The sequence below is a fragment of the Phodopus roborovskii genome, unplaced genomic scaffold (genome assembly GCF_943737965.1).
Source record: "Phodopus roborovskii unplaced genomic scaffold, PHOROB, whole genome shotgun sequence".
In the NCBI taxonomy this organism is placed as follows: domain Eukaryota; kingdom Metazoa; phylum Chordata; class Mammalia; order Rodentia; family Cricetidae; genus Phodopus; species Phodopus roborovskii.
Window position 1 is genome coordinate 4778818 of NW_026126585.1, and position 27620 is coordinate 4806437.

Here is a 27620-nt window from a genome sequence, read left to right on the forward strand (position 1 = left end):
ACCTTTAGTGGCCAAACATATTCTGAAAACAACCCACAACCAAGGAACCAGGCTGACCCAGCCTGAGCTTGTCTGGGGAACCCTGCACGGTAAGGTAAACTATATCCTTTGGGTGAACTATTAGGGGAAATCCGCCATTTATCATGTTATACATGATTAGGTATGCATATGGTTCAAATCAGACATTTCCAATAACTAAGATTTACATAACCTAAGGCTGCTAATCAAACCCAAAAGGCCATCCACACCTTGCCCCTAGCAACCAGCTCTGCCTTTTCCTAGACTGCCTTAGAGGAAGTCCTGGGCAATAACCAGGAACTCTTGAGCTGTGTAAAATGGCCTATACTCATGCTTCAATTCTGAATGAAAGGTTTGTCTTTTGCTATTTTTGTGGGCTTCTGTCCCATGGTGGGCCGCCAGTCAGACTGCAAGATGCCTGGAGGAAACAGCCCCAGGCTCTCTCTCCCACCTGGGCTGTTAAGCCCTGGGCCTCACTCACCGTTTGCTGGGAGGGGAGGCAGCTTGGTGTTGCGGGTGTGTGGAGCTGGGCCAGCCCACGAGCAGGAATCCTTGAGTGACTTGAGTTTCTCTCTCTTCAACTGCTCAAAGCGATGCATGGTGGTCATGTGTTTGCGCAGCTGCAGGCCGCCAGTGGAGGGGGCGGCCAAGGCTGAGGTGTCAGCTCCTGGAGATGTGTCATCCAGTGCTGTCAGGTCTCCCAGACTCCCAGGCCCTGTCCCTGGCATCTCCACGCCACTGTCATTGTTGGGGGCACTGCCCAGGGGAGAGGGCTCGCTGCTGCAGGATGACTGGGCCCCGGGACTGGACTGACACAGCTGTAGGGATAAGATGGAAGACACAGACTCAGGGTGTGAGGAGTCACCTGGTCCTGTGACCATCCCACATCCATACCATGCTGTGCTTGCTTGGGCGGGGACACGAGGAAGCAGGGAACTACTTGACAACCCAACCCTTGTCTATCCTTGGCCTTCTTTCCCAACTACGAGATTGACCCAAACCTTCTCCCACCTAGCAACGTGTGCAAGGATTTGTCCTATTGCAAGGATTTGTCCTATTGCAGGAAGAAGGTGACTAAGTTCACCCGGAGAGAAGATACTCAACACAGTACTGCCGCTGTGCTCACAATGCAGCCAGGGATAACAGAAGTCTGGCGACTTGTACTGAACAGGATGCTCTTGACAGGCCAGGGGTAGGTGCTTGGGGGGGGGTAGAATGGGGTATAGCCACTGCCTGCATGGCTACTCCAAACTGTTAGTTTTATACATCAACTTGACACAGTCTAGACCCATCTGGAAAGAAGGCTCCTAACAGGGAGTCATCTAGATGGGGTTGGTCTGTGTGCATGTCTGTGGGGGACTGTCTTAATTGTTAACTGAATGTAGGAAGACCTGTGCTGAATGTGGGTGGCACCATTTCAAGGGTTGGGTCCTGAACTGTCCAAGACAGGCAGCTGAGTGAAGCAGGGGACTGTGTATTCAGTTTGTCATTGACTGGATGTGAGGGGCTTAGCTGCTTGAGTTCCTGCCTTGATCTCCCCCCCCCCAAACAAAAACAAAACAAAACAAAACAATGGGTAGAGATCTGGGATCTGGGATTGTAACTCAAATCCCTTCATCATACTTGCCCTCCCTTGCTTTTTGCCAGCGTGTTTGCCACAGCAACAGAAATGAAACTAGAATGCCAGGCTGTCCCTCTGGGCTGGGCTGGGGCAGCCACAGCACTCTACAGCGTCCAGTGTGGCCTCGGAAGCAAACCCTGGATGCAGTAGCTTAAGGCTCATTGCCAGGTCAAATGCTTGCCCTGTCTCTGCCTCTTCTTTGGGAAGATGCCTTAATACTGCATGCCCAGTCTAGGGGAGAGGCTTCCAACAAGCAGAACTGCAGATCTTGAGTATTGCCCGCCACAATTCTTCCCTCCATCCAGCCTAGACTTGCCCCTGCCCAGCCTTGCTCTCCAGATCTTACCCCCGCCCTCCCTTGATCTCCACACCTCACCCCTGCCCAGCCTTGCTCTCCAGATCTCACCCCTGCCCAGCCTTGCTCCCCAGATCTCACCCCTGCCCTCCCTTGCTCCCCAGATCTCACCCCTGCCCAGCCTTGCTCCCCAGATCTCACCCCTGCCCAGCCTTGCTCCCCAGATCTCACCCCTGCCCTCCCTTGATCTCCACACCTCACTCCTGCCCAGCCTTGCTCCCCAGATCTCACCCCGCCCTCCCTTGATCTCCACACCTCACTCCTGCCCAGCCTTGCTCCCCCAGATCTCACCCCGCCCTCCCTTGATCTCTACACCTCACCCCTGCCCAGCCTTGCTCCCCAGATCTCACCCCTGCCCTCCCTTGATCTCCACACCTCACTCCTGCCCAGCCTTGCTCCCCAGATCTCACCCCGCCCTCCCTTGATCTCCACACCTCACCCCTGCCCAGCCTTGCTCCCCAGATCTCACCCCGCCCTCCCTTGATCTCTACACCTCACCCCTGCCCAGCCTTGCTCCCCAGATCTCACCCCCTGCCCTCCCTTGATCTCCACACCTCACTCCTGCCCAGCCTTGCTCCCCAGATCTCACCCCTGCCCTCCCTTGATCTCCACACCTCACTCCTGCCCAGCCTTGCTCCCCAGATCTCACCCCTGCCCAGCCTTGCTCCCCAGATCTCACCCCTGCCCTCCCTTGATCTCTACACCCTCACCCCTGCCCAGCCTTGCTCCCCAGATCTCACCCCGCCCTCCCTTGATCTCCACACCTCACCCCTGCCCAGCCTTGCTCCCCAGATCTCACCCCACCCTCCCTTGATCGCCACACCTCACCCCTGTCCCCCTTGCTCTCTAGACCCCACCCCTGCCCTCTTTTGCTATGGGTCCCTTGCTCCTCACACCTGCCAGCGCCACCCTTGCTGCCCGTCTCTCCTATCCCTCATGTCGCCTGCCTCTCCAAAGGCCAGCATCCCAGTCCACCCTCTCACCCCGGGCAGCCCACCCTCACCCAGTCCTCCGCTCACCTCAGTAGCGTCTATCCTTAGGGGAGGTACAGTCGGGAAAAAGAGGTAGAGACAAAGAACAGGTGGTTAGAACGAAAGGAGCAGAGGCTACAGAATGGGGACGACACAGACAGGGCCGGAGGGGTACGAACCCGCAGTGGCCCCCAGGTGCTGGATGAGCAGGCAAACACACCCGGTGTGGACCGGTGTGGAGAAAGGACAGCCCCAGCCCCAGCCTCAGTTGCCCAGCAGGAGCTGGGTCAGAGAAGGTGACTGGAACGAGACAGGTTTCAGGAGGGGTGCACGGTAACAAAGGAGGAAAGCCGAGCTGGGACAAGGCAGGGCATCACTCCCTTTTGAGAAGGGGGTGCCTGATCAGAACCCTCAGAGGGGCTAGGATCCTGGGCCTCGTGCAGAGCTGGGGAACTGCCCTCTGCCAGCTGGGCACCCTGCTCTGTCTTACCCCGGAGCTCTCTGTCTTGATGGCTTTGATATGCAGGCAGTCCTCCACAGTGTGGCTAGTGCTACTGGCCTCCACACTCTCCTCAGACCCCCGGCCCCCTGGCTCGGCGCTGGCCTCATTGTCCCCATTCTCCTTGAGCAGTGGAGCACGGAGGTGCATATCATTGCGTTGCTTCTTGGTGACATGGGCATCTGGCCCATGGACAGTCTTCACATGCTTGCGGAGAGAGCTTGGGTCTGTGTACCTCTTGGTGCAGCCTGGGATCTTGCAGATATAGGGTTTCTAGGAAGAGAGCCGGGCCTGGGTTAAGGATGAGGGTTACAAGTATGTTTTCCTGCCAGCCTGGTTCCAGAGCCGCACCAGCCCCAAATAACACACAGAGATCCGTATCAGATATAAAGCTGTTGGCCTGTTACTAGCGTTTCTTATTGGTTAGCTCTGTTTTAAATATTAACCCATTTCTATCGATCTAAGTATTTCCATGTGGTCTTCTCTTACTGGAGAGAAGGTCCGGACTTCTGCTCTCTTGGACTTACATGACTCCTCCTACTACTTCCTCGAATCCTCCTTGTCTCCTAGTCCCGCCTATCTTGCTTTCCTATTGGCCAACAGTGCTTTATTCATGAACCAATATGAGAAATATATTTACAGAATGACATCTCCCATCAGATGGGGACCCAAAGGACAAATTCTGAATGGGTGCAATACCTGTTCAGAAGCCATCACATGTTCCCTGGCAGCCCTGGTTGGCACAGGGGTAAGTGCACTAACATTTTCACAGCCTGTGGATGGAGGGCACCAGGTCCAGTCTATAGCAGTCTGCCCCCCCCCCGCTCTACCTGGTGTGCTACCCTTGCATACAAAGGAAGGGCACCCCCAAAAGAACCCTTGCCACAAGAAGCTGGTGACACAGATCAGAGTATGGCAATGACCCACACGCTCCCCCAGAACCGGGACTGGGATTTCAAGTTCATTAGGCCTTCATGTCTCTGTTAAAAGCAGAAAGGACCAAGGAAACTTCCAGTCACCTGGCCATGGGGTGCGCACTTGAGCATCTGAACATCTTGTCTGTGCTAAGTTTGGTCACATTCAAATTCACAGACACATCACCATATACATATACCTAACCCTGCACATATCATCACACACACATATAGCATACATACTCACATATAAACTACCCCCACTTTCTGTGGAACAATCTTTGTACACTGTAAACATGTATTGTTCTCGTTGTTTAATAAAAAGCTGATTGGCCAATGGCTATGCAGGATTTCGGGGTCAGAGAGAATGCTGGGTAGAAGGGCAGAGCCAGAGGAGCTTCAAGCAGATGCAGAGAGATGCAAGATGAAGGTGCCGTGTTGAAACCACCACGTGGCAAAGCATAGATAAGAAATGCAGGTTAATTTAAAATGTAATAGCAGCAAGCCTGAACGATTGGCCAGGCATTTGTAATTAACAATAAGTCTCTGAGTGGTTATTTGGGAAGTGGATGGCAGAGCAGAGTTGATCGAGGTCCTGATAAAAAGCTCTACCCACACTCACTTGTATCTACACAAACATGGATATACCGACAAACCCACACTTGGCCCAGAATACACTCCATATATGTATCCACTACACACATACACAACACACATGTAAATACCTCTATACATGCTCCCATATCTACATGTGCATAAAGTACTTATACACATGAACATCTTACATTTACATATAGATATATATGCATCATCCTCACACATATATGCATATATAATTGCAGATATATACCCACTGTATACGCCAGCTTTCTAATACATACAGATACAAATATGTAACATACCTTACCCCCACATCTATATATGTGCATACAAATACACACATGTCCCAACACCATCTACATACATATATATTCCTACTCCTCCCCAAGGCGAGCTCCAGGCTGGAGAGACCCCAAGGGGCCCAGAGGCCTTTGAGAATGCCTCTAACTTCTAACAAGCACTGAAGAAAGGCCTCTTTGCAGCCCATGCTACATCTAAGCTGTTAGAAATATTCTTTTGCCCAGGGCTGGAGAGATGGTTCAGTGGTTTAGAGTGCTTACTGCTCTTTGCAGAGGACCTGGGTTCAATTCCCTGTTCCTATATGGTAGCTCACAATCATTTGTAACTTCAGTTCTACAGGATCTGACCCCATTTTCTGGCACACATATGATGCATACATTTATGAATATAAAATTATTTACACACACACACACACACGCACGCACACACACTGGTCTGCCTGAATCACAGGGATCGTGTAGGTGAGCTGCAGCTAGGAGCTTCTGTTGGCTTCTTCCTTGGCTCTCTTATGACTGCCTAGAGGTTCTGGAGCCTAGGCAGGCAGTGTTAGTCTCCAGAGCACGCGCAGAGGGGTGATGGCACCAGGGCAGCTGTTCTGAAGGTGGTCACCTACTTGTGGGTAAAGCAGTGGCCCTGGATGGTTTCACAGCTTCAGAGAGGCCTGCCCCTAGGCCTGTGACACCACCCTAAGAGGTTATGTCATCTCCCTGATTGCCAGTTTCCTTATCTGTAGCCCATGCAGCAGAAGCCTTCCAGTGGCCAGAGAAGCAGGGAGTAGGGTGTATCTCAGGACACTCACAACTCAGCAACCGGGAAGCTCTCTCCACGTGTCATTCCTCAGACACCATACACCTTGGTTTTTTCAGAAGGGTCTCTCATTGTCCTGGATCACAGGGTGCTAGACTGGCTGGCCAGCAAACCCCAGCACCAGGATTATAAACATGCACCACTATGTCCAGTTTTAAGGCCACCCCTGTTTTGAGTTCAGCTTCTGCAGACACCATGGTGGCATCCATACTTATTACTGACACGAGGAAACTGAGGTGCAGAGAATGTCAGTGTGCCACGGAACTTTATGGCGCACCCGCCATTTGGGGGAGAGGCCATGCTCATATGCAGGACTTGTGTAAGGAGAGTGGCTGGTGGGGGAGGGGGACATGGTATACGGTTTGTGCTGGCTAGCTTTATCTATTTGGAATCATGGACGGACGGGAAGAGAGTCTCATTGAGATACTGTCTTTTTTGGATTGGCCTATGGGCATGCCTGGGGGTATTACCTTAATTACATTGATTGATACAGGGAGACCCAGCCCACTGTGGGCAGACCATTCCCTAGGCAGGAGGTTGTGAACTGTATGACAGAAATCAAATAAGTAAGCATGCATGCATCCACTTTGCTCTGGTCTGTGGCTGTGACGTGACTAACTGATGTTCCTGACTTGACTTCCCCACAATAGACTGCAACCTGGAACGGTAAGTTGAACTGAGTCCCTCTCTCCCTAAGTTGCTTTTTGTTGCTGACCACAGCGATGGAAATGGAGCTAGAACACGGCTGTCCACTCGTCAGGGGCCGTGCATTTACACATGTCAGGAATGTCCCAGGCGTGAGCACCTACCTCATTGGAGTGAGTGCGGTTCTGGTGTTTGGCACGGTCCGAGGCATTGGAGAAGGCCTTGCTGCAGCCCTCGTGCTCACACACATACGGCTTCTCCCCCGTGTGGGACCTCAGGTGTGTCTTCAGGTTCTCCAGGCGGGAGTAGGCCTTGGAGCAGCCTTCGAACTGGAAGGAGGAGGCTTGGTCAGGAAGGGCACTCACAGGCAACCCAGGCAGCGGCCCACGGGCTCCCCTGCACACCCCTGCCCTCTCCTGTGGCACTGATTCCCACCGTGCACCCCAAGAATGCATGAGGGTAGTAAAGAGAGCCATTCCCGCTAGAAAACGCCAAAAGGGCTGACTCAGACACAGCAAAGACCTTGATGGAAGAGTTTTACTGTGAAATACGTGAGCACGCATGTACGCATGTATATGTGGCATTCATATAAACAAAAGGCACGTTTATAAGCTGTCTGAGTCTTCACTGTTTTCTCTCCTGTCACCAGTGTGTGGCCTAATTTAGTGAGAGAGTCCTGTCTGTGGCACTGACCACGCCCATTAGGGGGTGGAGCCATGGGCGGAGGTGACCTGAGGAAGGAGGTCGGAGGGGGCCAGGAAAGGCGCTCTCTTTCTGGCGTGACTCGGACAGGAGAGGATCGGGTTGAATTTCCTGGTGTTCATCTGTCTAGGTTGTAAGTTATTTCTCCCTGAATAAACATCTATTCGGCCTATTTGTTTATCCTGATCCTTATTTAACCGCGATAGCCTAATTTCGCCACAGTCCAGCTCTTATTAACTATCTTCTGCTTTGTTCTGAAAGATTATTTTTTTTTTAGTTTATGTGTATGTATGCTTTGTCTGTACATGTATCTGCACACCGCATGTGTGCCTGGCGTCCGAAGAGACACGAGGGTGATAGACCTGGAGTTACTGCTGGCTGTGAGCCACCCACCACGTTGGTGTTGGGAATTGAACCTGGGTCCCCTGGAAGGGCAGTGAATGCTCCGAAATGTCAAGCCACCTCTCCAGTTCCTGCTTTGTTTTGATTTTGAGACAGGTGCTCGTATAGCCAGACTGGCCTCAAACTCACTTGTAGTTAAGGATGGCCTTGACCTTCTGGCCTTCTTGCTTCCAATGGTTGGGGTTAAAAGCATGCACCATCACACTCAGTGTATGTGGTACTGGGCATGCTAGCCAGGGCCTCATGCGTGCTAGGCATGTACTCTATCCCTCATCCCTGCCAAACTCTTAAAGCAGGAAGAAAGGTTAAATCACGGGTTAGGTAGCCATTTCTAAGCCATGGCAGCTAAAGATGGGATTTCATTAAATTAAGCTTTTGTGTTTCAAAGGATATTATTCAGAAAATGAAGACAGCATACAGAATTGGGAAAAAAAATATTTACACACGTTGTGTTTGATAACAATCTAAACAAACAAACAAAAACCTCAAGTTTCCAAAGAATTCTTGTAACCAAGCAACAAAGTGACAAGTACTGTTTCCCAAAGAGGATGTACCAACAGGAACCCGGGAGACCGCTTGATGGATAAAGGTGCTTGCTGCCAACCCTGATGCCTGGAACACCATCTCTGAGACCCACATGGTAGGAGGGGAAAACAAATTCTGGCAAGCTGTTCTCTGACTTCTATGCGGGTCCCACCCCTTGCCTCCCACCCCCTGCCCCCACACACATAAACAAACGTAATGAAAGTGCTTTAAATGTGCAAACAGCCAGTTTGATGTCATTTGCCATTAGGAAACACTAGTAGAAGCCATAGGAGGAGTGGGGTGGGGTGGGGAGGGTAAGGGCCTAGACTGTCCGAGTCGCTCCGCAGTGGAAAGAGGCTCACCGTGCACTTGTGTGGCTTCTCACCCGTGTGCCTACGCATGTGGACAACCAGCATGTACTGGGCCTTGAAGGGCTTCTGCTCTCGCGTGCACGCCTGCCAGCGGCACACAAACTCCTTCTTCTCCCCGTGGATGTGCTCGTTGTTGATGTGCTGTGCGGGGAGACACGGGAAGGTGAGTTCAAGTGTCATGTCCCTGGGCCCCCGAGAGTGCGGTTCACTCTCTCCTCAGCTGGGCCCATCCTGTGTGCAGAGCCAGACCACCCCATGTCCTCAGTGGACCAACATCCCATCCCAAAGCCTCTGCCTGGGACATAAGGATCGCTATAGTAGCTACTACTGTGTGTGTGTGTGTGTGTGTGTGTGTGTGTGTGTGTTTGCATGCGTTTATGCATTTTCCCACAAACACATGCACACATGCATGCGTTAGCATGAATTTGTGTTTGTTTGTTTATTTATTTATTTTGGTTTTTTGAGACACAGTTTCTCCATAGCTTTGGAGCCTGCCCTGGAACTCACTCCGTAGACCAGGCTGGCCTCAAACTGGTCTCTGCCTCCTAAGTGCTGGGATTAAAGGTGTGCGCCACCAGTGCCCAGAGGAGTGTGTGCTCATTCTTATAAGTGAGAGGGCCAATGACAATCTCGGTGTCAGTCCTCACTGCCTTCCACCTTGTGCCCTCTTTGCTGCTGCACATGCCAGGGCCTGGCCCAGCAGCTCCTAGGGATTCTCCCGTGGCCACCTCTCAGCCCTCATAGCATCCCTGGTAAGAAACACTAAGTAACAGGCCCACAGCTGTATATCTAATACAGCGTCTCTGCGTGTTATTTGGGGCTGACGCGGCTGTGGGACCAGGCTGGCGGGAAAACTGCTCGTAACAACCCTGGGATTACAGACTGCTGCTACGGCACCTCACTTTTATGTGAGAATCCCAACTCATACCCTCATGCTTTGTGTGGCAAGCCATCGAGCCACCTCCTCAGCCTTTAACTGCCTCTCTTACCTATCACCTTGGAGACTTGAGAGGCCCTCCCACCCAGCCCCCACAGGATTTCCCAGAGAGGATTAGATTGCAGAGGTCTGACCTGACCAATGCAGACGGTAAGAGCACTGGGAGGAGGAGCAGGGACCTTGCTGAAGGGAGCTGGCCAAGGGGGAGCATTTCCTTAGAGGAGGGCTAGGTTTGCCCTGAACCTTGTCCCTGTGCCTTCCATCTGCTTCCTATCTGCCATGGGGTAAACAGCTCTGCCCCACCTAGGGCCTGGAGCCAAGTGACCACAGACTGAACTCCCTGAAACTGTGAGCCAAGGCGGTCCCTCCCTTGCATAAACTGGCTCTGTCCAGTTTATGGCTCTGGAGTTGGTGACAGCTACTCCAGGGTAAGCAGTTCCCCTGACTTCCCCAAGGCACAGAAGAATACAGAGGGGACAGAGGCAGGGAGAGGAAGCTCCCACTAGGGAGTGTGGAGGAAGCCTCTCACTGCCTGATAACTGGGGATTCCAGCATCATTAGCATTTGCTGGGAAGGCTGCTGACAGGAAGATAATACCTTCAAATGAAAACTTTGAAATAGGGATAAATCGCATTTAGCCTTGAGCATAGATGGCCTTGAATATGGCCTCATTCTTTTCCTAGGGATGTAGTGTAAAGTTTATTCCTTTTACTCTTTGGCCTTTTTGAGGGGACCACCACCCAGCTCCTGAATAAGTCACAAACAGAGTCTTATTATTACTTATGAATGTCCTGCCTTAGTCTGACTTGTTTTTAGCCAGCTTTTTTTTATTAACCTGACTACCTTTTGCCTCTGGGCTTTTTTCTTTTCATTTCTTTTCTTTTCTTTTCTTTTCTTTTCTTTCTTTCTTTCTGTCTTTCTTTTTTTTTTTAAATATATATCTTGCTTTTACTCTATGGCTGGCTGGGTGTCTCAGTGGTTGGCTGCCCCCCCCCCCCATTCTCTCCTTCCTCTGTTTATTCTCTCTGCCTGCCAACCATGCCTATGCTTGTTCCTGTCTCGCTATTGGCCATTCAGCTCTTTATCAGACTATCGGGTGTTTTAGATAGGCAAAGAATCACAGCTTTACAGAGTTACACAAATACAGCATAAACGAAAGTCAGACATTTTAAAAATAATAGTCTACCACATAGGTACTTTCTGGAAACTTCGCAGTGAGTCTGCGGTGGAAATACATCAGCTTCCTGTGAAGCCCTGTGAACCAGGGAGACACTCTGTTAGCTGGGAGTCTGTCAGTGGACATCAGGAGCAGGACCCACCTACCAGCTCACTGGGGTTAGTGCCAGCAGGATAGTGCTAATTGACAACCTGGCAGAATCTAGAATCACCTGCGGCAGGTCCCTGGGCAGGCCGGTGGGACATCATGTGACTGTGCTGAGGCAGGAGGACACCCTCCCGCACTGGTTAGGCCCTTCCTTGACTGTAAAAATGGTACAAGAGCAGCAGCCTTCCTGTTTCCTTAGGGTGGGTGCACCGTGACCACCTAGGCTTCCCTGGCGGGATGGATTGCACCCTGGATTGAGTGAAAACAAGCCTTTTTTCCGTCAGTAGCTTTTGTCTGGGTATCTCATGGCAGCCACAGAGAAGCAACTAAGAAAGCGATGCTTTGAGAAAGTCACCTAATTGTGGAAAGACTCTTCCCAGAGAAGCCCACGCCCACGTGTGGGCGTGTCTTCATCCTTCCCTTTAGCACCTCTCTATCAACCCTCCATGCTTCAACATCTGCTAAAATATCTTAACTGCAACCTGAGGCTGGTGAGAGAGTTCCATGCGTCGGGTGGCCTCCGAGTTGCCTCCAAGCCTAACAAACCACGGGTTTGGTCCCGGGGAGAACACTGACTCTCTCAGGTTGTCCTCCGACCTCCACAACCACGTGGCATGTACACGAACATAGACTAACTAAACGAACGTGTTTGAAAACAAACAAATAAACCCCATCTGTGCTTTTTACTGACATCCTGAAATTCTCTGTAGTAGTGAAGTCATGGAGCTCAGTTTAATCTCAGATGAACTCAGTTTCTAAAATGAACTCCTCGGGTTGACACAGTAGCATGGAGCGTCATCTCCCACCCCGCACCCATTCTATGCAGTGTGTGGAGGTCACTGGCCGGCCCAAATGACCTCTAAGAGCAAGTGACAGCTTTGGACAATTCCCAGCGAGTGCACTTCTTTCTCCATCTGCGTTTCCCAGTTAGCTATTAAGGGCTAGTGGCTGGGGACGCTCAATGGTAGAATGCTTGTCTAGCATGCCTGAGGCCCTGGACCCAGCCCCCACCCCAAATACTTCTCTTGCATCTGTACACCTGTGGTGTCCTTATGTGTGCACAGAGGTCAAAGGCCAGCAGAGGCTGTCCTCCATCACTCTCCCCTGAACTTTTTGAGACAGGTGTCTCACTGAACCTGGGTTTACTGGCCAGTGAACTTCAGGGGTCCTTGTGCCTCCCTATCCCCAGTGCTGGGACAATAGACAAAGTACCACCACACCTGGCCTGTTATGCGGGTGCTGGGGATCAGAACTCAGGTCTTAAGGTTTGTGTAACAAGCACCTGTTCAACTGAGCCATCTCTCGAGCTCCTTCCCTTTTAGGGTTTCGATATGGGGTTTACCAGTGTAAGCCTTGGCTGTCCTGGAATTTGCCCTGAAGATCAGGCTGGCCTTGAACTCACTGAGATCAGCCTCTGTCTCACGAGCACTGGGATTAAAGTTGTATGCTGCCGCCTAGCTGGCTCCTTCCCTAAGTTAATGGATGATTAAAAACAGTCCGGATATCCCAGGCAAGGCTCCAGGCCTGGCCCATGGGGATATGGCGATTATGGTGATATTCCTGGGGGACAAGCGCCAAGTGCTGGCTGAGTGGGCAGAGAGGCAGACATACTGATACTATTGCTTCAGAGAAGTACAAAGGAAGGGTCCTACCTGTGGGAAATGCAGCTTCCTTGGCTCTGCCTTACAGGCAGGCTACAGCTAGCTCTTGACCCTCGGCCCTAGGCTCAAGGCAAGGTGCCAGGCTGACCCTGTGAGCGAGGCAGGTCAGCCAAGGACACAGCAACACTGCTCCTGCTTCGTATTTTACAAGGTGCTCTGAGGAAATGCAAACTCTTGTCTCTTCCAGACAAAGACATTTACAATCTACACAGCTGTCTGGGAACGGAGTGGCAGGCTCCGGCAACACCTTGTCCTAGAAGATGAAAAGCCACTGGCCTGATGCCCTGTGCAGCCTGCTGGACTGTCATGCACAGATAACACCACCTCGGGAGCAAGTAAAATAGCAGCCCTTTGAACTTCCAGAAAAACCTTCTCCTACCAGCCTCCCGTTTCCATTCATAAAGCCTTTCAAATGAGAAAAATGCTTCCTGACTACGCCTTTCATTTTTTTCTTATTGGTTTACTTAGCGACAAATTGTTAATAATGGACGGCGGCTCTGGCTTGCCATTCGTCTTCCCAGAGAGCAGAGAGGCAGTGCTAGGCAAAAGCGGAGGCTCTTCATAGAGCAGACTGCTCTTATCAGGACCAGATAGACACGATTCCCTAGGGCCCAGAGAGAGCTCTGGAGCAGCCCTTCCCGGGTCCACACTCTGGCTGAGGGACTCTGTCTGCTGGGTGTTTCCCCTGGGCTTTAGAGGCAGAGACTCTCAGTGGCCTGGAACTCACCAGGCAGGCTAGGTTAGCCAGCCTGAGATCCCCAGGGGTGGCATCTCTCTTGATTGAAAGCATCTAACACCATGCCCATATTTATTTATTTATTTGTTATTTATTTATTTAGTGGTTTTTCAAGACAGGGTTTCTCTTTGTAGCCCTAGTTGTCCTAGAGCTAGCTCTGTAGATTAGGCTGGCCTCGAACTCAAGAGATCTGCCTGCCTCTGCCTCCTGAGTTTTTTGGGATTAAAGGAGTGTGCCACCATTGCCCTCAGTCCCTTTTAAAAGGGCACTAAAACCAGGCCGTCTTGGCATTCTGCCATTGAGCTGTCTCCCCAGCCATGGCGCACATCGTTTTACGTCATCATCTCTGTACTTTTGCTTGAGCCTAGTTCCCGCCCAAGCACTGTCCACTCTTGAACCTAAGAGCTTGAACCTGCAACACACAGCTCTATTTCCTCTCCTCTTATTTACTCCAGAGAGGTTGGACTCACAGGTTCAAGTTCTAGAAGGAAGTTCCTGGGCATGCTTGCGGACTCTAGCTCGGAGCATGTGGTTTTTCTACACCCCCTCCCCTCCCCCCCTAAGCTGGGGAAGGCCTCCTCTTCATTAGTTTCCTAATTCTCACACTTGGATTTTCTTGGAGTTTCACGTGTGTGTTTGGGGTGGGGTGAGGAGGCCCCAAGGCACCTGGTCTGCACACTGCCCATTTGCAGGGATGCGGCTCCCCCCTCCATTCCCTTCTTTGCAGCACAGGCCTTGCTCAGAAGGCTCTAGGTCCATAGCGGTTGGGGGTCTGCATCCCTAGGCAGGAGCCGGGGTTGGAGGCTTACATGCACCAGCTGCTCCTGCGTGTCATACTCCTTGGTGCAGTCTGCCCAGTGGCAGTTGGTCTCGTAGATGACCACCTCGGCCTCCTGCTTAGAATCATCCCTGTCCAGATCTTCCTTGAGGTCAGCCAGCTGCTCCTGGGAGAAGGGAAGACCACACCCACATGAGCCACACCCAGTTACCCGGTCCTGAGGATGGGGGGGGGGGAGATTAACCTCAGGTGTGTATGGATGCACACTCACACTTACATGTACTCATGTATACACATGTGCACATTTACAATTCATACACAAATGTGCACACGCGCACACACACACACACACACACACACACACACACACACACACACACGGAATCACACTCATTTCCGCTTTCCTCAGCTCGGTGTAATGAAACTACTTGTCGCAGGCCCTTCCTGTTCGGTCACCAAGCTGTTCTGACCTGCACACCCTTTCCCTCCTGATTTGCATGTGAGCAGGAGAAAGGGAGGCCCTGACTTCTGCCTCGGTTTCCACTATGGGCAGTTGAGGGGAGCCCTGTAGTCGCTGGAGACGGTAACCCTGTTAAGTGTGTGGAGGTCCTGCCTGGACAAAGGAGAAGCCCCCCAAGTCCTTGCTCTTCCAAATCGTTTTTTTTTTTTTCCATGCTGTTTCCTGTTCCTCGAGGGCACGGGGGCCCTCAGCTCACATCAGCACAGGGCCACCGTCTGTCAGATTCTCTGCAGAGAGGAGGACGGGACACCATAGACTGTGCTGTCAGGCCGCAGCCCCAAACGCGGCTTCTTCACTCTTATCTCTCAGCCAGGGAAGCTGAAGCGCAGGGAGACATGACCTCTCCTCTCCACAGCAAAGCCCGGGCCTGGAGAAGCCTAAGAATCGCCTGAGAGGGGCTGCCTATATCAGACCGGTCTGTGGGCATGTTTACAGGGGGTTGTCTTGCTAACTGATGTAGCAGGACCTGTGGGTGGCACCATATTTAAGGCAGATGGTCCTAAGGTGCACAAGAAAGCTAGCAGGAACTAGCAAGTAGCATTTCTCCATGATTTCTGCTTCAAGTTCCTACCCTGTCTTCCCTCGGTGAGGGACCTGTCTTAGAAGTGTAAGCTAACGAATCCTGTTCTCTCCTACTAGCCTTTGGTCAGAGAATTTTATTACAGTGACATCATGGAAACGGAACACTCTTTTGACATTATTAGGGTTATGAGGCCATTTCAAAGATATAAAGAAAAGGCCTCAGGTCACAGGGGACCTGCCTGGAATGGGGGCCAAGGACAGGTACAGGTGCCCCATGCTGGGTGGCAAGGTCCAGGGAAGGCCTGTGAAGCCTGTTGAGGAAAATCCAGTGTCCAACAGATCTATCAGGTATTCTGGGAGCCAAACCAGGGCCAGAGGCAGTTACAAAATCTTGCTTTATAATTCAACTTATTTTTTAAAACATCAAGAATGTATCCTGTATCTCCGAAAGAGCTTCTGGGTTGTGGATATAGCTCAAGGGCATTTTTTAATTCTCTGTACTGCCAAGCAAAGAAAACAAACTAAAGAAGAACCTCCAGGAAAACAAGAAACTGCTCGCTTACAGTGACAAGCTCTTGCCAGGTTAAGAACCCTATTATCCACTGGCACAGGCCACTTAGGGATACTGAGCTCAACTCGGCAGTGCTAGACTTCCCTTGGTGGGCCACAGATGTAGGCCCTCAACAATGCCCTTGCTCTGCAGAGGACAATGCTGCCACTATGTTGACAATATAGTTGCAAGCTCTCTAGCTGCACTGAGGTCAGTCAGGAGAACTTCTGGGTATCCAGAAGAAGCCAGAGGCTGATGAGATGAGAGGGTAAAAGAGGTAAGAGGGTCTCCTAACTGTTGTGGAATATTAGTTAAAGATGTGTTACATTTATTTATGCTGTGGAACATTTGCTTAATGATGCAAAGGTGTGCTGCATTCTTTTATGTTGCATTTGTTTAACTCTGTGAAGCTGTGTAACTTTGCTTGTCTAAAACATATGATTGGTCTAGTAAAGAGCTGAATGGCCAATAGCAAGGCAGGAGAAAGGAAGGATAGGCGGGGCTGCCAAACAGAGAGAATAAATAGGAGGAGAAATCTAGGATCGAGAAGGATCAAGGAACAAGATAAGGAGGAGGGCCCCGGGGGCTAGCCACCCAGCTACACAACCAGCCACAGAGTAAGAAGGAAAGATAGAATAGAGAAAGATAAAAGCCCAGAAGCAAAAGATAGATGGGATAATTTAAGAAAAGCTGGCTAGAAACAAGCCAGGTTAAAGGCGGAACATTCATTAAAAAAAGAATAAGCCTCCATGTATTTATTTGGGAGCTGGGTGGCGGAGCCCCCCAAAGAGTAAAAGAATAAAAAAGAAGATCGACAACTACACCTATGCCTTCAGTGCAACAGAAGAATGTCTGGAAAAATCCTCACTACTCCCAGACTACAGGCTCTGCTCAGTTCAGACTGCACTAAGGGAGCTGGGACCAGCAGGCCAATGGCGGGCTGCTCCAAGGCCAAAGCAGGAACAACTCTCCCAGTCTGCAATTTAAGGGCTTCAGCAATGAGGAAAATCACTACTCTGTCCTTTCTGCCAAAGGGAGGCAAGCCCTTGCAGGGAACCACACACGGAGCGGCATGGGACCTGTCTCCTTGTGAGGAAAAGCCCTCTGCAATGGCTGTGAATGAACTGTGCCCCATCTCTCAATGTATTTGAGATAGGGCCTCACACAGCTCAAGCCTTGCATCTACCATGCTGCTAAGGCTGGCCTCCAATTCCCATCCTCCCGCCTCCAGAGTGCTGGGATCCAGGAATGTGCCGCCGTGCCCAACTTGCTCTCCTGGTTTCTTTCTGTGCATGTTATTGGTACATAGGAAGGCTACAGATTACTGCATATTCATTTTTGTATACCGCCGCTCTGTTGCAAGTGTTTATCAACTCTGAGAGCTGTCCAGGGGAGTCTTCAGGGTCTCACACATGAATAGGGTCACATCACCTGTCAATAAGGATGTGCTGAATTTTGCCTTCCTATTTGTATCCCATTTACCTCCTCTCTCTCATCAGATCACGCTAGCTGAAACTCTAAACACTATGTTGATGGGGGGGGGGGCAGACAACCTTGTCTTCTCCCGATTTTAGTTGGATGGATGCAACAAAATAATCACAGTTAAGAAATTCATCAAATACTGCATTCTTCCTCTCATGTAAAATCCTATCTGTACAGAGGGCACGAGACAGGAAGCTGTCAAGGCAGAGGAGGGGCATTAGAGAGAGGGTAGAAGGAATCAGGGTATGAGGAGAATGTGCTTGAAATACATTATGCACTTATATGAAATTGGCCTTGTGTAACGGTATAACCATTGTGTGTGTGTGTGTGTGTGTGTGTGTGTGTGTGTGTGTGTGTGTGTGTTCAGGTATGCTGTTGTGCATGACCTGAAGGACAGACGACAGCCTCAGCTGTCATCCCTCAGTCATTGCCCACTTTGTTTTACTGAGACAGGGTCTCACTGTACCCAGAGCTTACTGATGCCCGGACCAGCAAGCTCCAGGGATCCAGCTGTCTCTGCCTCCCTGGCACTGAGGTTACAGGTACATGTCACCATGTCTAGCTTGTTTACATGGATGCTAGGGATTCAAACTTGGGTCCTCACAGTGTGCCAAGCACCTCACTGACTGGATCAGCTTCCTGGCTCCTTGAAAAACAGTTTTTATTCTTGTTTCTTTAAGGGCTCTGGGTGCTGGGGAGGAAGAAGACTTACGGGTGGCCTTCCTAGGGAGTAGGGCAGTAATGAGGCCCCGCCCACAGATGGGGAGGAAGACTCCAAGGTGCTTGGAAACACCCATCCCTGGCCCCCTCCCTGTCCTCAACATCCCTGCATGTTTATCTTCCCAGGATGTGTGCCGCCCTCATCAATTTCAGCACACACCCCCTCCCCATGACGGCCAGTCTCGTGGAAACCATGCATCATGTTCAGACTGGCGCTGGTGTCAGTGAGGGGAGAAGAATTTGTCACCAACCCCTCTGTTTGCCTGACAATAAGAGGACCCAATATTTCATGAAAATTAAGTGCCTAGAGCATGCCTGATGGTTTACAGTCCTGATAAAGGATGGGCCAGCAGATTCTGGAGCAGGGACTGGAAGCCCTGAGCATCCTTGGCAACTGGGAACTCTGGAGTAACAGATAGAGTGCCGGCTTTGGGCTGGGAGGCGTAAAGCCAAGGTCAGCAGGCAGGCGCTAAGCCTTTCTCATGGCAGACTCCTGCTCCAAGAGCAGCAGTGGCCTGTGTGTCCTCCAAGGGAACACAGCAAGCAGCAAGGCTTCCCAAGGGCTCCCCCTGGGGGCTGGGTCCCACTCCCGCTGGCCCCAGGTTCTCATCCTCACTCTCCCACCAGGAATTATCCTTCCTCCTACCTGAAGTGACCCAGCGGTTGGCATCCAAGCTTCTGCAAGTCCCCTCCCCCCGGAGCACCCGCAGTAAAAGATGTAGTGTGAGCAGGAAGGACCACAGCCACACAGGGGACTTGAGCAGCTCAGTCCCTTCGCTGAGGCTGAGTATGCGGTGAAAACTGCAGCCTGAAGCAAGGTGCAAGGGAAGGACACGTGCGTATTCATTCATTAATGTGGCCACACATTTAGCACATGCAGCTAGGTGAAGGGCAGAACATTCATTCATTCATTCATTCATTCATTCATTCATTCACTTACTCATATGTATTTGGTAAAAATGGGTCAAGTGGGTCACAGCTCCGGGAACCCATCTACACTCTGACTTTCTAAGTTCTGCAGATGGCCATTCATTTACTTGCCCATTCCATCCGTCTGTCCGTTGGTCCATCATCCATCCATCCATCCATCCATCCATCCATCCATCCATCCATCCTTTCCTCCCTTCTGCTCCTCCCCTTTCCCATCCATTCACCAGCAGTGCCCAACATCAGCCAAACCAGGAGCTCCGGCCTGGCTCCAGCCCACGGGCAGTGGCAGCGGGCAGCGGGCAGCCGGTTACCTGTGACAGTCCTAGTGGCGAGGCCGACCGCAGCCCCTCCGCCTCAGTCTTGACCTTGCTGCGCTTATGAATGGTGATGGGATTCACGGTGCTGCTCACAGCTGACTCGCTGCTCTGCTTGTTCTGAGGGAGGAGGCAGAGGACCGCCTGTCACGTGGGCACAAGGCAGGGGACCCCTGCATTCTATCTGAGCTGTGGCTCTGGAATTTGCTCACACAGACCATCTAAGATAACCCTGTATTTGTGTGTGTGTGTGCATACATATGTGCACATGTTCATATGTGTGGAGTATCCATGTTACGTGTGGGTTCACATATGTATATTTGTGTTCATGTGTATGCATATATGTGGAGATTAGAGGTTACTCTCCAGTGTGTTCTTTAGCCACCACCCACATTGTCTTTTTGAAGGTCTCTCACTGGGATCTGGGACTCTCCAGTTAGGCTAGGCGGGCTGTCCAGTAAGCCCCAGAAATGCACCTGTCTCCACCTCCCTAGAGCTAGCACTACAAGCATGCATCGTCATACCTGACTTTTTATTTTAAATTTACTTTTCATTTTTCAAGATAGGGTTTCTCTGTGTAGCCCCGGCTGTCCTGGGACTCACTCAGAGATCTCCTCCTGCCTCTGGCCTCCTGAGTGCTGAGTTTAAAGGCGTGTACCATCACTGCCCATCATTTTAAATGTGGATACTGGGAATCAAACTCAGGTCCTCATGGCTGCAAAGCAAACTCTTCACCCACTGACTTATCTCCCCAGCTTTCCCACCCTTCTGTATTTTGAAGCATCAAAACCAGAGTCTCTTGGACTGGTCCTCCAACCAGGACCAGTTGGGGGGGTGAGGGGGTGGGGGTGAGGGGATGGGGGTGAGGGGGTGGAGGCAACACTTTGTTTCACATGGGGCATGTAGTGTCCCTGTGTGGCACAGGACCCTGTACATTGAAGGGTTCCTCCAGTCCTTCGTGCTTATTGGACAGAGAGTAGACTGAGTGCCTGGGAGCTTACCCTGGGCCCAGGCCAGGGCTTCTGGCCCCCTGTAAGGCTTTTCCCATCACATGACCTCTGTCCTAAAAGACACCGACCAGCTAGGCTAAAGTGCAGAGATCTCCACTAGCTCCTAGCATGAAGGGCCCTGGGGGGGGGCGTGATCAGTGAAGGCCCACTTCCGGTTCTCTGCACCCACCTACCTGGTTGGCATCATTTAGACAATTGCTACTATTGCTGCTGAGCTGGGTAGGCAACGTGCTGATGGAGGCGAGAGCCATGGGCTGCTGGGCCAGGAAGGTGGGTGAAGGCTGGATCAGGGGTGGCGTGTGTCCGAAGGCTGAGCCCAGGCCCCGCTGCTGGCTCAGGATCTGCTGGTAGGCCACAGGGTTGATGGGGTGGGGGAAGGTGAAGGCTGGGCTGCAATGGAGAACAGAAGACGACAGGGAATGTGTGGGTTCACCATCAAGCCAACAGTTCCTGGGCAGAGAGGACGGTACCTGAAGCTCAAGATGGCACATCAAGACACGCCTTGCCCTTGCCTGGCCTCACTGCCCGCTCATAGCTCCCTGAATGCGACCTTGACCCTGGGCAGGCTGGCTCCCTCTCAGTCCCACAGCTGGCTGTTTCTGTGCTCCGACACCTGAGATGCGTCCCTAGAGCACAACAGCTCGCAACGGCCCCCTCCCCGTTAGCTTCTGCTGCACGTACAAGCTGTCAGACACTTGCCCATGGACCACTTTTTCCTGGCAAGAGATGAGGGGACGCTGGTGGCCCCTGAGGCTATGCCCCCAGCATCTCTGTGGTGTGAGTTGGTACCATGAGGAGGCCCTGTGTCCACAGTACTTGGGACATGCTCCTGGACACAGAGGTCCAGGTTGTCACATAACCTGCAAAAGGGGCAAAGACAAAGCCTCGGTGTCTTAAGGGGACCTCAGAACACACACACACTCTTCTCAAGATTAAAAAAAAGTTATTTATGTCGGTGGCTGGGTATGTGTTGGTATTCACACAGGACAGAATCGGGCGCCAAATGCCCTGGAGCTAAAGTTACCAGAGGTTGGGAGTTGCCCAATGCGGGTTCTGGGAACCAAATTCAGGTCCTCTGGAAGAGCAGCTAATGCTCTTAACAGCTGAGCCGTCTCTCCAGCCCCATCAGCCTCAAATGCCAGCTCCTTGGTGTGGGCTTCCCATTTAAAACGCTCAGCGTGAGAGCAACTTGTTAGGCAGCAGCCACTGTAGACGACTGTACTGTAAGGGCCTGCATCCAGCCCTCATAAGTGGGGGGCCAGGGCAGGCACAGGCATTTCAGCCACTCTGGTCCTCACTAGATCTTCCCGAGGGCTCAGATCCAACCAACTGCTAAACAGAGTGGAAGGCAGAGAGCAGCTCTGACGGGACCCACAGTGAGACCTGTTACCAGCCCTTGGGATGTGCTTAGGGCACGGGCCACATCACTGTCACGCCTGCTGTGGCCTTTCGTGTTAGTCGACAACTACATCCTCTGCCACACTAGTGAGATACTAGAAAAGGCACTCCACGAACAACTCTGTGTGTGTGTGTGTGTGTGTGTACAGATGTATACATATTTTGCGCATTTGTATATACAGGGAAAGAACATGCAGATATATATGTGGAAGTCAGAGACAACTCTGGGTATCAATCTTCACTTTCCAACGTGTTTGCACAGGGTCTCTGTTGTTTTTCCATGGCACGCTACAGGCAGGCCGGCCGTCTGTGAGCTTCTAGGACCTCTCCTGTCTCCATCCCAATCTCCCCATAAGAGTGCTGGCTGGCTATGGATACTTGTGCTATGTGCCGGGCTTCTGACATGCGTTCTGAAGATTCCAACAGCACACTTGTGTGGCTACTCTTTCTGCCCACTGGGTCATCTCTCCAGCTCCCAGGAAGGCCACATTTGACCTTGGCTACCTCTGATGCCATCATGGAACCCCCCGATGACAGGTTTACTGTGAGTGTTGGTGTGAACTCTCTGCATCACAACTGCTTTGTTGTTTACAGAGAGAGTCTCACGTAGCCCAGGCTGTCCTCGAACTCACTAAGTAGCCAGTGGCTCCGAACTTCTGATCCTCCTGCTGCTATGTCCTAAGTGCTGAGATTACCATGTCATCATGCCTGGTTTTATACAGTGCTGACAATGGATCCCAGGGCTTTGTGCATGCCAGTCAAGGAGTCTACCAAAAGCCACATCCCTACCAGCCTCATGACTGCTATTGAATTATCAGCATAGTTGCTAGTGTGTGGAGGCACTGGCATCAAGTTCTGTCTTTCTCCCGTATAAAGCGCTACCTGAAAGGCCAGACTGTGCCTTTATCTTATCTCCTAGTTCTTATCTCCAAGGGCTGTTGGGACTCACCTGAGGGCACCGGCCGACAGATGTCCATAGGAGCCGCTGGCTGCTGAGCTGCTCCTGGAATTGTTGATGTAAGCTACCAGCGAGTTGGGAGAGGTCCGGATCATGCGCTGCAGGTCGAGGCTGGCATCCGAGAGTGGGGAGATGGATAGTGCCCGCTTGCGGCTCAGGCGGGGGGTCACGCGTGGGCTGGAGAATCGCGACGCTGTGACAGGCAACAAAAGGCATGTTAGTCTTACTGATTTCCACCCACATCAAGAATATACGTGATTTCTCCGTGCTGTGGCGCGGTTGTGGTGGGCTCATTTTTAACACTGAAAAGATTCTCATGGGGAGGACAGTGAACAGAGTTACAGGTCACAGGGTCACTGGCTTTGTTGCAGATGGTATAACACTGGAATTCCCTCCCATGTGGAGGAACCTTGCTACACAGAGGCTGGATGGCTGCTCCACAGTCTGTGAGCTGTGAGAGTATGTTGTTTATACCTCCTGAGCATGTACACACATATCCACACATACACTACCCATGTTTGGACACTTCTCAATGTGTATACTAGTATACACATGTGTGTGCATGCGCATGCGCACACACACACACACACACACACACACACAGGTTCCTGGTAGTTCAGGCTCAAGTCTGGACACTCCTCAATATGTGTACACTAACACACACACACACACGCACACGCACACACACACACACACACACGCACACGCACACCACAGGCTCCTGGCACTACAGGCCCCAGTCTGCTCTTCTTCCTTCTCTGACACCCCTGGAAGAATTCTGGATCTCTCCTCTGAGGCCACAACAGTGGCCTAAAAACGGTCTGCCATTACTGGACGACTCTAGTCACTAATGTTTCCTCACCGTCCCACAATGGAGTCTTCTGGTAGTAGCAGCCTTCAGGGCTGCCATAAGATGTGAAGTTAGGCAATGGGTGGCCTGGCCCAAAGCAAACTGAAGTGAACGCTTGGGTATGTCCTCGCCTTTCTAGATACCCGTGAGGAGCAATGGCTGTCCTGCCCTGCTGGGCTCCACCTGGCATTTCTTGGTTGGAGATACTGCCTGCATGCAGCCCCGGTAATGCCCAAATTCTGTGCAGGGACATCATGCAACCTTCCCCATCCTGCCTCTTAAAGGCAAGATGGTGTGTTGTGCAGGCTGTCGTGACAGCATGAAGCGCTCCAAGGATGGCACCAGTTGTAAGGATTCTGGCATTATGCTGGCCTGCCCCTGTCACCTGGCAGAATGCACTCAGGCAGTACTCTGGTCAGCCTAGGATTCCATGGTTGTATAGTTTCACACAGGTGCAAAGGACCCCTTTAGAAGAAAGTCCCCCACCCACTTACGCTCCGCCCCTCTCTTTCCTGCTGTTCCCCTGGGGCAGACAGGATTTTTCCTGTCTTCCTTTTCTTTTCTGTCCTCTCTCTGTCTCTGTGTCTCTTTACCCCCTCCCCGCTTTCCCTTTCTAACGAAACTTCTCACTAAGCTCTGTCTGCCTGGCATGTTTGTCCGTCCCCCCCCCAGTCATCCCCCCCCCCCGTCACCCTCACCCACCATGGAATCCGCCAAGTTTCCCCTGGCGCTTGCTTTATCCTAACATCAGTGACCCTGTCCACATGTCTGGGTGACATGGCTAATTCCAAGGGCTCCTTCAAGGGGCGAGCATGCCTGTGTGGATGGGCAGAGTGGACCGACAGTTTATGATAAAGGACAGGGTCAGAGTCTAGCAAAGGTGACCCAGGCTGCGGCGGTGACCGCCAACCCTCTCCATCCTGCCCCAGCCTTCCATCCGGGCCACCTCATTTCCATGCTTTGACAATCCTTACCTCAAAGCTATAGGCAAAAAGATGCCCTCCCTCGGACTCTTTGTAAAGAATTAAGCAGAAAATGGACAACACGGGGACGCAAAGGACCCAGTATCCACTAAAGACAGGTCTGTGTGTGTCCATGAGCATGTAGAATCCAGAAGATATTCTCAGGTGTCCTTCTTCGGGAACTGTCCATCTGTTTCAGACAGGGCCTTTTACTGGCCTTGAACTCACCAAGTAAGCTAGGCTGGGGCCCGGGTAAACCCCAGGGATCAACCTGCCTCCACCTTCTGGGAGGATGTGCCAGCGCACCCTTTTCCACCCTTTTCACGGGGGTTCTAGGGAAGGGAACTCAGGGCCCCAGGCTTGCAAGGCAAGCACTTTCCTGACTGAGCTATCACGGCAGCCGATCGTCATATATTTTTCAAAAGGAGATTTCGCCGCTAACGCTCTGACTCCCACCCTCTCGGGTGCCCCTAACAAGAGGAAGCAGGCCAAAACTGACAGTGGTATTCATCTCTGTTATTCCTGGCCCTCGAGGGAAATGTGTTTATTAACGCGCCTCTTCCCTTGATAAATCACTAAATAGGAAGAAAAGCCTGGCACTCATTTCCCGTGCTTTTCCTGTGATTTATGTCTGGGGACTGGGGCGTTCCCAGCAGCCATTCATCTGTGCTTGCTGCCTGTCCTAACACCGGCCACCGAATGACTGGCCACTTGCCTGGTCTCCCTCAGAAGATGCCTGAGGTGGCCAGTTCCTGTCTCGGCCGTTAGCCCCTCCCTCCTCCCCTCTCCCCCTCCTCTTGTCCCCTCCCCCCTCCTTTCTTCCTTCTCGTGTGTGGGCACGTATGTGAGCATGTGTACATGCACGTGTGTGCAGGGAGACCATGTCAACACTGGTATTATTTGAGACAGGCCTGGGACCACTGATTTAGCTAAGCTGGCTGGCCTCCAAGGTTCCAGGGATCCCCTGCAGCTGGGGTTACCCCTCCTGCCCCCAGTGCGGGGGTTACAGTTACCCCTTCCACTTTCTACATGGGAATTTGAACTCATGTCCTCACGCACTCAAAGCCAAACCCTTTGGCAAGGTGTGATGTGGCCCAGGGTGGCTTTGAACTACTGATTCTTTCCCTTAGACCTTCCAAGTGCTGATTTTACGGTATAATCCACTACAGCTGATCCAGGTCTTTTCTGGGCTCACTCTTAGGTTGTGTTCTGAGGAATTGGGGCCAAGTACTCTAGCTACACTTCACTGACCCAAGCCCCCATCTGTCCCAAGGAGAAACCTCCATGGTCAGGCCACAGGGCTGGGGACCTGGGTAGAGGCCAGGGTCCCCACCTAAGTTATGTCACAAGGGCAGTTCCTGTGTATCCTGGTCAGCTTAGGTTCATCAAATAGCCTCTCTGACCCAGCTCCCTCCCGGCCGGTGCTCAGCAGCCTGGGGGACATGCATTGTGCCCTCCTCAGCCTCAGACTCCCCTCTGTCTCAGGCTGAGTCTGGACTCCCTGCGGGAATCAGTCCCTGGAGGACCCAGCAGCATCTGCCTCTCTCCTGTGAGATCAATGCCATCGGTTTCTGAGCCTCCCCATCCGCAGGCTGCATAAAGAATGAGCGTCAGAATGGAGGTGACATCTGAGTCAAATTAGTGTCAATAAGACGATAAAACACACAGCTGAGGAGTTATAGGGCCATGGGCAGACAATACTTCAGTCAGAACATTTCCGTCTTCATGGAATGATGGGGGAGGTGGGTTCTGAATGCGGCAGCCCTGCGCTACGGTGCGGTGCGGTGCGGTAGCTGCCTAGTGTGAGAAAGCTCCATGCTAGGGACCAGTGACATGTGAGCTCCACGCTCTCTGCAGAGCCACCAGCAGAGGAATGGATGGCTGTGGATTAGAGACTGGTTCTGTTCCCTTCTCAGGGGCTCAGCTCCTGGTCCTTTCCGCTGAGAAGAAGAAAGGACATGCAGAGAGAGGCACCTGTATGACAGCCTCATGTCCTGGTCCCAACCTCATTGTGGCCCAGGGGGAAGGTGGCATTGTTGTCTGGACCTGTCAGAGGCCTTGCTGTCTATCTGACTCACCTAATGTGCCCGACGTGTGTGGTACACACAAACCCATAAGAAATTCTCAGACAGAGGCATCCTCTTCAGGTTATGATCAAGTTCACCCCATCAGGGGAAAATGGAAAGTTCTAGGGTGGAGATGAGGCTCACTTGTCTATCATGTGCAAAGTTCTGGGTTCCGTGTCCAGCACCGCATAAATTGGCATGATCCCACAGGTCTGTAATGTTAGCACTTGGGAAATAGAGGCAGGAGGATCAGAAATTCAAGGTCATCCTCAGCTCCATGGTGAGTTCAAGGCCAGCCCTGATTACAAAAGTTCATGTCTAAAAAAAGTTCCACTTTAAGAACCCTTTACTTGGGCTGGAGAGATGGCTCAGCCGTTAAAGGCTAGGCTCACAACCAAAAATACAAGAACCGTTTACTTAACCCCAAAGTTAAGTGAGTTATGCATATTAAACATATTGTTGTGCACTGGGCACCTAACTAAGGTAAAACCAGGCTGTAGGTGTGGGAGAGCTGGAGGAGGATCTGAGGGCTGCGTGCCCACCAGCCCAGATTGCCTCACAGTCTGGATACACAAAGCCTCTGGAATGTTCTCTTCTCTGCCACGTGCCCCTGTCTCGAGACATGAAGGCATTGAAAGGATGGGTCAGGTCAGGTCAGGACCCGCACTGGCGCGCTCACTACAAAAGGCAGCCTGGCGCCTGGCCAGACAGACAGAGAGCTCTTTGGGGGCAGAACTTGACGCGGTGTTCAGCATCATGCTCGGTGTCTAGAACCTGGTATGTGCTACATGCTATGATGGTTGGTTGGTTAGTTAGTTAGTTTTGTGAACTTGACACAAACTGGACTCATCTGGGAAGAATGAGACAACCGAGAGACTGTCTTCAAAGTCTGGTTGCAGGCGAGCCTGTGGTGGAATTTTCTGGATTGGACTGATGTGGGAAGAAGGTCCACTGTGGGTGGTGCCACCGCTCGGCAGGAGGTTGGGTTGTATAAAGAAGCAAACTAAGTGAGCCAGGGGGAGCAACTGTGAGTACTGTTCCCCATGGCCCCTGCTTCAGCTCTTGCCTCCAGATTTCTGCCTTGAGCTCCTGTCCTGGCTTCCTTCAGCCACAGAGTGTTGTCTCCTGGATGTTGCAAGATGGAATAAACCCTTTCTCCAACATGTTGGTTT

The 27620-nt window shown here is 51.8% G+C and overlaps 1 protein-coding gene across 1 annotated transcript in view; it reads right to left on the bottom strand.

Moving 5' to 3' along the window:
• Window positions 1–27620, bottom strand: part of Gli2 (GLI family zinc finger 2) — a 147364-nt gene that overhangs the window by 4141 nt on the left and 115603 nt on the right. The window contains exons 5-12 of the mRNA XM_051204028.1: window positions 22562–22763; window positions 20388–20604; window positions 19202–19324; window positions 14198–14332; window positions 8722–8871; window positions 6895–7059; window positions 3456–3737; window positions 500–836 (exon numbers count right to left, since the gene is read on the bottom strand). Of these exons, the coding sequence (XP_051059985.1) occupies window positions 500–836; window positions 3456–3737; window positions 6895–7059; window positions 8722–8871; window positions 14198–14332; window positions 19202–19324; window positions 20388–20604; window positions 22562–22763 (1611 nt within the window). The remainder of the gene's footprint in view (window positions 1–499; window positions 837–3455; window positions 3738–6894; window positions 7060–8721; window positions 8872–14197; window positions 14333–19201; window positions 19325–20387; window positions 20605–22561; window positions 22764–27620) is intronic.